General features: G+C 36.7%; 2 protein-coding genes across 2 annotated transcripts; one reads left to right on the forward strand and one right to left on the reverse strand.

Moving 5' to 3' along the window:
* Positions 1–2436: 2436 nt before the first annotated feature.
* LOC104237131 (wall-associated receptor kinase-like 14) lies at positions 2437–8868 on the forward strand. The gene is made up of 3 exons (XM_009791220.2): positions 2437–3613; positions 6798–6872; positions 7288–8868. Exons 1-3 carry the CDS (start codon positions 2872–2874, stop codon positions 8574–8576), a joined length of 2106 nt encoding a protein of 701 aa, XP_009789522.1. The 5' UTR covers positions 2437–2871; the 3' UTR covers positions 8577–8868.
* Positions 8869–9230: 362 nt separating this feature from the next.
* LOC104237133 (uncharacterized) lies at positions 9231–9974 on the reverse strand. Its single transcript, XM_009791221.2, has one exon. It carries the CDS (start codon positions 9869–9871, stop codon positions 9386–9388), a length of 486 nt encoding a protein of 161 aa, XP_009789523.1. The 5' UTR covers positions 9872–9974; the 3' UTR covers positions 9231–9385.
* Positions 9975–10478: the final 504 nt, after the last annotated feature.

A 10478-nucleotide genomic window follows, 5' to 3' on the forward strand; every position in this document is an offset into this window, starting at 1 on the left:
GGCGCATATGAATCATCGTGCCACGAATGCGTTGAGGGGAGAAGATATTGAGCATGTGACTCAAAGTGATCTCACGACCGGCAAGTTCCGCAAATTTGAGCAGCATAAGGAACAATTTATACAGGTACGGTGTAAGTTGAGTCGGGCATACCTGGTAAAAGTGACAGAAATCTACCCACCAAGAGGAAGAGGAAGCGTATACCCAACAATAAAGGGGTAGGCATAGAATGCACAATACCCTGGGCGGTCAAAATGGACTATGTCGCCCCCCACCGCCGGCAGTATTTTGACATAGGGAGGAATTCCCCACTTAGCCCTCAAGTCTGCAATCCCATCCTTATTTATGGTGGAGGAAGAAGGTTCCGGTTCTTCTCCGGCGGGACTTTGGAAATTGGTCCATGCCTTCCCAAGGCGAGGTAAGATCTCAGCCACCAACGGAATTTCCTCATCTTTTACCGTTTCTACCTCTCCAGTGGCCGGAACATCATCTTCTGGCGCCGAAATTGTGGCAGGAAGGTCAGCACGAGAAGAATCACCAGCCAGTATCAGTTTGTCGAAACCCAAGAGTCGCCAATCGAATTTGATGGGGCACGAAACGGTTCAATTCCTTGGGAACGTGTGTCATAATGGCGGCAACCACGAACAACGTTTCAAGATTAAAACGATGTTTTGGTTCCGAAACGGCCACAACGGTTCAAAGATATCGAAAGGGGTGACAATATGCTACTTGATTCTGAAAATCATACCCAAGGGGTACACAGTCAGATTTCTCCTAGATAAGCGGAAATCATCATCCGATTGCCAGGCCCGATAAGGGACGACCCCGGCAGACGGAGGGACTAACTGTATTGGTTAAAATCTGACTGTTGTGGTCGACCCAATTGAGACCACGTCCAAACAATGGGACAAGGAAAGACGACATCATTTACTCCAAACCACGCATTCACCGAACGACGAAAATGGACGCGGTGTGAGGGGGCTAGGGCCCAAATACATGGCAAGGATTCCATGGCTATATATAGGGATGAGACCTTCCTTTTTTCTATCCTTCTCCTCTGTAATCTCCTTAGTGAAAAGGAAGAAAAACAATCTTCCAATATATATCTACAACAGTCATCTTCATCGATTGGTGAAAGAAAAAATGAAAGGCTTCAATAATTTACCGTTTCTACTTCATTTTATATATCATTTCTAGTTTGTTTATAGATCTGGAATTTACTATGTTTGACTAAGATTTACCTCTTCAACTTTTTTTTAATTGATTTAATCGAAAAGGTTTCAATATCTTTTGGTCAAACACGTACCATAAGATAATCATCTTAATGAGTTAATAAAACTATTCTACTGTAGAGCCGTTTGCACATAATTTTTTTCCTTTTTCCAAAAATTTTTTCAAATCAGTGTTTGCTTTACATTTAACTGAATTTTTGAAGATAATTTTCAAAAATTGTGGAAGATGAGTTTTAAATTTCAAAAAATGATTTTTACCTCTTTTTCAAGTAAACAATATTTTTTCCTCATAGTCAAGCAATATTTTTTTAAGTGAAATAAATATTCAAGCACAATTTTAATTTTCAAATACTTTTTTTTTTCAAATCTCAGTTTTTTATATCCAAATGCCTACTATGTCCCCAAGGAATATGTTAACATACAAAAATTCATAATTTATATCACAATGCACGAGTTTGAATTTTAGTGACTTCATGATCAGTATTATCTAGCTCTAGGTCTCTAAAAGTATAATTCGATGGTCAGGGGCGTAGCCATCCTTATTAGCTCTGGGTTCGGTAGAACTCAGCGTCTATGGATTAAATCTTATATTTATATGAAATTATATAAATAATATATCTAAAACCCAGTAAATAAAAAGAACATTGGTACATAACTCATAAACTAAAAATCCCAATTCTGCCTCTGTGATAGTGGCAAAGGTGTCACCATTCAACGGATAGTAGTACATTGAACTTTAATGATCCCATATTCACTGATAGATTACTGTACAGATGAACTCCAACTTAACTATGTAAATGAAAGAAAATAAATTAAATCTGGTTTCAATATTTGTTGATTTAGACATATTGAAATATTTGACTTTAAAAGATCTAGTAATCTATTTTACTTTTGTTTAGATTACCCTCACTACTTCAATAATGAAGTTATTAGCTATGTGAAATGCTTAATGACAGATAAAAGAAATTTAAACAGTTAATTTTATGAGTAAAGTTACTCTTACAAATATCCTTTTTAAGTAGTATATAAAAAATTTAAAACATAAATATGGATTTTATCAGACAGGAAGGAATATTGAGGAAAGTGGAAAATGACCTGGACATCCGTCGTGGAAAGTGAGAAATGCACCAATTTGCAAAGGCGCATTTAAATTCATATTTTAAAAATTAAAAAAATATAAATTAAGGAAAGTGAGAAATGGAAATGCAACTGGCGACTTTTCCTTGTATCTCTGATATTCAGATTACTGTTGGATAGCTTCATATATCTACAGAAACCAATTTAAACCCAGCTTCTACGAGAGGCGTTTGAAGCTCAGGTATTTCAAATTTTGGACTCTTATTAATTGCTACCAATCAGAGAAAAGAAAAGTTGCAGAGCAAGAAAGAGAGGGGGAAGTAAAAGCTACTAGCTAAGAGGCTAAGCACAACATTAATTAATACTGATGAAACCAGTCCCACGGTAGTCTTTCCTCTTGTATATGGAATTCAGAAATTAGCATTTATTGAGAAACAATGAACTTCCCACCATCCTCAACTGCTCCCCTTTAATTCCCCTCAATTAAGTGTCCTCCCTTAAGTCAAACTCTTCTTCTTCTTCTTCTTCTTCTTCTTCTTCTTTTACCTCTCTTTAATTCGAACCATGGTTTTTGATGAAACAATTATCAGATTCGTCTTCTCAATTTTATTGGTCTGGTCATCATCATCAGTTGGTGCTGCTAATTCAACTCAGTGCAATCAGTACAGTGGAGCTGCTTCTAATGGCCAGCGTGTTCCTTATCCATTTGGATTCTCAGAGGGTTGTACGATTCGCTTGAATTGTACTCAAAGTGGAGAAATTAGAATTGGAGAATATCTAATACAAAATGTGACTTCAGATACATTAATGGTCAACTTTCCAGTAAATTGCCGCCGTCCGATTGAGGATCTTAAGCAATTTAGCGGAACCAATTACGGTATGACTTGGAGAAACGGGCTGCTTCTACAGAATTGTACAGTCCCGAAGAGCGAGTGTACCATACCATCGGACCTTTTAAGCGCGCGTTTGAACATACCGTCGTGTGATTCGAAGAATGAGAATGTGAGTTGTTATTCAGAGGCGACTGCTGATTATTTGGATTACTGGAAACTGAAGAATATAGGGTGTGGACTTGTGGTCTCCTCCATATTGGTTGGTATGGATAATAATACAAAGAAGAGCTCTTCGATGTACTTAGAATTTCAGACGATTGAATTAGAGTGGGGATTGGAAGGAGATTGTGCATGTGATGAACATGCGAATTGTACAAATATTTTTCTTCCGGGGAACAGAAACGGCTTCCGGTGCCGGTGTAAAGATGGTTTCGTAGGTGATGGTTTCCGCGACGGTGATGGTTGCCGGAAAGGTTAGTTCGACTTTTCCGTTTTCCTTTTAAATTTTTCTTTTTTTCTTTTTCACTTTGTTTTTTGAACGTTAAAATAATTATCTGCAACATTATTTGCTCTCTATCATTTGGCGGATCAAAATTAAAATTTTATGGGTTCGAATTCAGAATTTCATTATAACCCATTTGATTTACTAAGTTTCAAATCAATTATTTGAAGTTATTTAGTGAATTTTGAACACATAAGGTATAAGTCAAATTTATTGGGTTCGATGAATTCATATCCACACACTTTAATGTTGAATTGTGAACAATCTAATTTAAATGTTAAGAGATATGACACATTTATTTACTAGATAGAGAGGATACATGTAGATGCCAATTCAAAATTTAAAGTGGATGGGTTCAATATTTAAATTCTTCGATCTTACCAATGAAATTATTGTCGCTTTTGAAATTACAAGATTAAAACTCAATACTCATTGAAATTTTAGTAATTTGTCATATAACATATTTGCACGGCGTATTAAAAAATACTAGGTTTAGTTGAATTCAATAATTGAGACTCTCTCCACCTTGACGTATAGGTTTGATCTTTCAAACCAATTACTTGGAAGTATATCATTAATGGATAATGCTGATAGTCGAATTCAAAATGTCTCCTTATTTTGGTATATATCAATCCAATAAAAAACAATGCTTATCAAATTACGGGTAAATTTCAAAGATAATTGCTAGATGGCCTAATTGTTGTTTGACTATGGGCAAGATGTGACGTGAGAGATGATGAGACTAGTGTAGTTTTTTATATTTGGTTTGACCAGTAGAGACACGCCAAATAAGAAAAGCTGTTGATTTCAATGGAGGTATAGTATGGGCATTTATTAGTGAATCATGAGTTTACAGGAATTGACTATGATTAAACAATGATTATTTTAGTGTGATTAAGTTTATTAGGAAATCCAAATATTGCACAAGTTGCGTTTAAAAGTAGTAGTGCATATGCGGCTGGTGTAGTCAATAAAGCCTTTTCTACATTTTGGTTTTGTTGAATTAATTTGCGTTCTAAAGCTGTCGAGTGTTGAATGTCGACTTCCACATGTGGGACTTGGTCTCACTTACTTTTCCCCCACCAGGTTCCTACCTTCAGCTGCCAGCATTTCCGTGTATTTGGCTTTTAGGTATTACTCACAACTCCGTCCCCTTTCCTCTCTTCTTCCTGCCATATGGATCCGGGGCAAATATATTACTCAATCCGTCGTATTTTATGCAAAAAATATTTGTTTCTATACGAAGCATAAAAAAGAAAGAAAATTTAAAACATGTGATCTCAAACATGTTATCATATTTTTATGACAATAAAATTTTATATCATTAAAGGTAAAAACCGAGATTATAAGGGCCATTAAAAAAGATTCATTTTTTCATTTCTTTTTACTTTTTTCTGGAATCAATGTTGGCCATGGAAATTTCAAATTTCACTTGAAATTGAATTCGGAATGTTTCGAAATTAGAAAAAACTTCAAAAGGTTATTTTTCAAAATTTTCACTTCAGACCACTCACAAAAATTCAAAATAGCTCCAAATTGTATTCATGTCCAAACACAACTCTAATTTTCAAATACCACTTTTAACTTGAAATTTTTCTTTTTTTTATTACTTTTTTCAGAAAATTACAATTCTTATGTCCAAACGCCCACTAAGATTAGATTGTTTCTAGAATATGTCTATTCTTTTCGGAACATACTAAAGAAGGGTCACATAAATGGGACGGAGGGAGTATTAGGACAATGAGGGCCATAGTTTTCATTGCCCTTGACTTAAAACCAAATAGTATAAAGTTAAGTAATATTTGCAAAAAGTGTCATGTTTATACTAAGTTTGTAACTTTTATATAGAGTAGTTGCAATATTTTACTCTTCCACGAATTTTAAATTACAGATTCACCTCTAACATAGATCGTAAAAATATATGGTCTTCCTTAATAAGATGATCACAGGGACTAATGAAGTATTTATGAGGCTGCCTATTCAAAGTGGTATTGTAACTTTGTCTAGTTCAAATCAAAATGACAAGTTTGTGCTCGATGAGCTTAAATTGTGTAATTTAGTGATATTGAGCCCTCTATCTCCACTCAAAGGAATTTGCTTGTCTTGAAGAGTTAATTAGTTCTCTTACCCAATTGCATACATAGCAGAAAGGGGATTTCTTGGGTCTTACATGACACGAACAAAGATCTGACTGAAAAAAGGAAATAAATAAGAGTTTAACTGATTTGTTTTGGCCTTGTCTGACTCCAAGATCGGTGAATGTGATTGCTGACAAGGTCAGAATTATTCAACTCCGAGATTGTGAATTGGATAATCCCCAGCGTCAACAGCTTCAATGATTCTGTTGTATTTTAAATTAATTATACGGAGGAGCACATGGTAACTGGATGTCTACAAGTTTGAACGGGTGAAAGTCAGAGGATCAAGAGGACCTGCATTGCTGAATAAATTCATATTTTATTGTTGAGTAAACATTATAGTAACAGGGACTTGAATCAATGCCAAGTCTTAAAGTAAACTTTTTTTTTTTTATCTTTTTTCTTTTTTTGGAGAGAATTGGCACTTGAATAATGGAGGAGGGATAGTAGAAGAAGGCAGGACCTTCGATAGATCAGGCACCAACATTGGCGCTTTTCCAAATTGGTTAATGAGTAATGAGATAATTTAATAGTTAAGACTCTAATACAAGTTTGCCATATTGTAATTGATAGAGTTTAGATAAAGAGCAGGCTAAGTGATCCCTTTCCTACCTGTGTGAGAGACAGTTCATTATTATGCCAGTCTAATTTAAGACAAGTTAGTACTTCGCCTGAATCAAGCATAATTTGAAGGGATGAAAGTTGAAACTGATTCATTTACCAGTTAATTCAATGTCCAGGAAATTGTGTGTTAAAAAGAAACATCTTGACTTGGAGATTTCGGAGAACTGGTTTCATTTGTTGATCATGTACTTGCTTCATAACTGGGAGGGCATACATTTTTCTAAAATACTTTTACCTATATATTCAATTAATTCTATGTCCAGAAAAGAAATAATTTTTGCCCCCAACCTCAACCCTGATATTTTGGTCATATATCCCTCTACCTCTTTCTCTATGTTATTTTCAGTATGTCATCCTTTAATAACTTCCTTTTTGTGTTTATGTCTCCATCAGTATCTAAATGCAATCCTTCAAGATACCTGTCTGGCCGATGTGGTGGAACTACAAGAATTGGTGTGCTCATTGGAGGTAACTTTTCCTAAAATTGGTACTAGTAAATAGCTACTTTGATTTTTCGCCCAATTCCCTGTGATGTATGGAACCATTACTTCTCCAGTCGTTTAATGCACTAGTGTTCAGTTTAGCATCTCCTGCTGAATCATCCCTGATCCTCCTGCTTCATTTTGGCGACACCGCTCAGTTACCAAATGTGCACTCTTTAGTTTTCTTTAAATGAGCTTGATAGACGGCACATGTTGGTTTTATGACCTTATTATGTAAGAGATTTTGGTTTTGCAAAGTTGCAAAAGAGTTGCTGAACTTGCTGATCCGTAAACTTCCAAGCTTGCTACTTTTACAGCCTCTTGATTTAATTTTACTGGATTCAATGTAAATGGCGAGTTTGACCTCTTCCTGGTTTAATGAAATTGTCGATCACTTACAGGGATTATTGCTGGAGCTGGTTTAATGGCTGCTTTGGCTATTCTCTGCTACTGCATTCGAAGACGTTCTGCATCTCTGAAGAAAAGAATGAGCGCGAAGCGCCTTCTTTCTGAAGCTGCAGGTAGCTCCAGTGTTCCTATGTTCCAATACAAAGAAATTGAGAAAGCAACAAATAGTTTCTCTGAGAAACAGAGGCTGGGTATAGGTGCTTATGGCACAGTTTATGCTGGAAAGCTCCACAGTGATGAATGGGTTGCAATTAAGAAACTAAGACATCGAGATCCAGATGGCGTTGAACAAGTGATGAATGAGATTAAACTTTTGTCTTCTGTAAGCCATCCAAATCTAGTCCGCCTCTTAGGTTGTTGTATTGAAAATGGTGAACAGATTCTTGTTTATGAATTCATGCCCAATGGAACTCTAGCTCAGCATCTACAGAGAGAAAGGGGTTCAGGACTTCCATGGACAATACGTCTCACTATCGCCACAGAAACTGCTCAAGCGATAGCTCACCTTCACTCAGCAATGAATCCACCAATATACCACAGGGATATCAAATCTAGTAATATACTCTTAGATTACAACTTCAACTCAAAGGTAGCAGATTTTGGTCTTTCCAGATTTGGCATGACAGATGATTCTCATATCTCTACAGCACCACAAGGCACTCCAGGATATGTGGATCCTCAATACCATCAGAATTACCATCTTTCCGACAAGAGTGACGTGTACAGCTTTGGAGTGGTTCTTATAGAAATCATTACAGCACTGAAGGTGGTTGATTTCTCTAGACCACACAGTGAGATTAACTTGGCTGCACTTGCAATTGACAGAATTGGGAAAGGTCGTGTGGATGAGATAATCGATCCATTTCTTGAGCCACACAGGGATGCATGGACTCTATCATCAGTTCATAGAATTGCGGAGCTAGCTTTCAGATGCCTCGCATTTCATAGAGATATGAGGCCTTCAATGATAGAAGTGGCAGATGAACTAGAACAGATCAGGCTCAGCAGTTGGACATCATTGGAGGACAATATATGTATGACATCATCAGTGAATTCCTCTTGCTCATCTCCGCGTAGTATGAGCGAGACATCTTTTCGTAGTACAACAACTAAGAAAGGAGGAGTTGGGAGTAGGAGGTTGATTCTTCCGCAGAAGATAGGGAATGCACTGTCAACCATGGAGGAAATAAAGGATAGTTCCCCTGTTTCAGTGCAGGATCCTTGGTTAAGCGAAGAGAGTCCTCCTTCAACAAACAGATTACTGGGTAGTGCTGGTCGATGATGACTTGAAAAGAAAGTCTGCTTTAGGTAGAAAACTGAGGTACCTGTAATCTATTACAACCAGTTTACCACCTGTTCTTATCTTATTATATAGTGACTCATACCAAAGAGTAATACAACAGTCCTCTTTGTCATTACATGCTCGAACTAGTACTAGCTTTTTTCTTGCATCTGCAGCTTCATACATAAAAGGAATGTGAAATAGTGATTGGACAAGTGCCAAAAACTACCAGAAAGATCAGTGACTACATCCGAATTCGTATTGCAGTGCCTGAATTTAAGTATTCCTTACATATCTGTGCATTCCTATCTAGCTACCTATTGCACAATTTGCTTCAGCAATCAGCATCAGAGAATGTATCAGAAGTTTCAAATACTCCTAACAAATTGGTACGGATGAGATTGCATTCTTTCCTTCCCATCCTTCATGGGAAAGGAGCTTTCTACAATAGAATCTCACAAGTGGGGTCTGGGATTAACGTGTACGCAAACCTGTCCCTATCTTGAGAAGGTAGAGAGCCTGTTTCCAGTAGACCTCGGCTCACGGAAAGGAACTTTCTAAAAAAGTTTGACGACTATCTCGATTTCCTCTTTGAATTCAATAAGAACACTCTTGCATCAATTGCATCATCTTCAAGAATTCTAGTCCACCGGATATGTTAAATAAGTCTACATATAATAAAATTATAAGTGACATTACAAATCGGAATATACGTATCAGAATACCAGCCTTCGCATTTAGCAAAGCACAATCAAGTTTGCAAATAACAGTAACAAAAATGAAATATTACATGAAAAGCAAGAATCTTTTCAAGATTTTTGAGCTTCAGGTCCTAAAATACCATTAACAACAGTTGAGGCGACCAAAACTCCAACTAATTCAGCTCCAGCCACTGCTCCAGCTTGAGCCAACCCTCCAAAACTCACCGAGCTCTCAATCTTCTCCTCTGCAGCTTCTATCCCCTTCTCAGCCGTCACCAATCCTTTCTCCGCCGCTTCAATTCCCTTCTCTGCTGCTACAATTCCCTTATCTGCTGCCTCGAATCCTTCTTTCACTAACACTTCTGCTTCCTCCTCTACTTTCTTCAGCTTCTTTCTCAGTCCGAAGAGACCAATATCCTCTGCCTTTGACGGCATTTCCAGCGCTTTCAGTGCCGTTGTCGCCGTCAGCAAAGATATTAACTGCCTCCGACCGGGGAGAACCACCGGCGCCTGTTTAGTAGGAGTTGTGTTTGCATCTAGCACACAACGAATTGGGAATGTCCGTACGGAGATTGAGCTGGTGGTGAAAGCCATGGCTTTGCTCTTTCTCTGCAATCAAATTGAGGCTAGCAAAGCTCCCTCGATACCACAGCGAAGTGTGTGGTCGGATATTTTTGAACGGACAGAAGGACATATAAATAAATATAAATACTCGAACCTGAAAAGGATTTTTTTTCTTTCCGAAATTTTTCCTTTTTCTCTTTTTTCTTTCTGTTTTTTTTTTCAATATAAATTTTCTAGAGTGATGTGTTAAAAATAGTGTGGACTCTTGGTATATTGGTACCATACTTAAATGATGCATTAAACGACAACTTCAATCCTTCCGAAAATCAACTCGTGAATAATGAAGAACGGAGTTAAAGATGAAGAAATTATAGTAGGATTGAAACTGTTTAATTAATTAAAGGTTAGACAACACTGAAAATATAATTCCTTACACCAATTTATGCATCAAACCAATAAATGGATGACCTGTTTTTATAAAATAAATTTAATTTAACAAATTTAAATTAACATATTTTTATCTCAATCTATTATTTAATCACGATAAACTAACATGGCATAATATAGTCGAAATAGCATATGCTAACCAGTTTTTGATTTGGTAATTAAAAAATGGAAAAAGGCCAAAAACACGTCT

Source organism: Nicotiana sylvestris, chromosome 2, assembly GCF_000393655.2.
Source record: "Nicotiana sylvestris chromosome 2, ASM39365v2, whole genome shotgun sequence".
Taxonomy (NCBI): Eukaryota; Viridiplantae; Streptophyta; class Magnoliopsida; order Solanales; family Solanaceae; genus Nicotiana; species Nicotiana sylvestris.

What these genes read in the sequence shown, in the direction of transcription:
- LOC104237131 (XM_009791220.2), top strand. Translation starts at nt 2,872, where the DNA reads ATGGTTTTTGATGAAACAATTATCAGATTCGTCTTCTCAATTTTATTG. An exon ending in CGGTGATGGTTGCCGGAAAG is followed by an intron (nt 3,614 to 6,797) that starts GTTAGTTCGACT and finishes TGTCTCCATCAG; the next exon opens with TATCTAAATGCAATCCTTCA. An exon ending in AATTGGTGTGCTCATTGGAG is followed by an intron (nt 6,873 to 7,287) that starts GTAACTTTTCCT and finishes GATCACTTACAG; the next exon opens with GGATTATTGCTGGAGCTGGT.
- LOC104237133 (XM_009791221.2), bottom strand. Translation starts at nt 9,871, where the DNA reads ATGGCTTTCACCACCAGCTCAATCTCCGTACGGACATTCCCAATTCGT.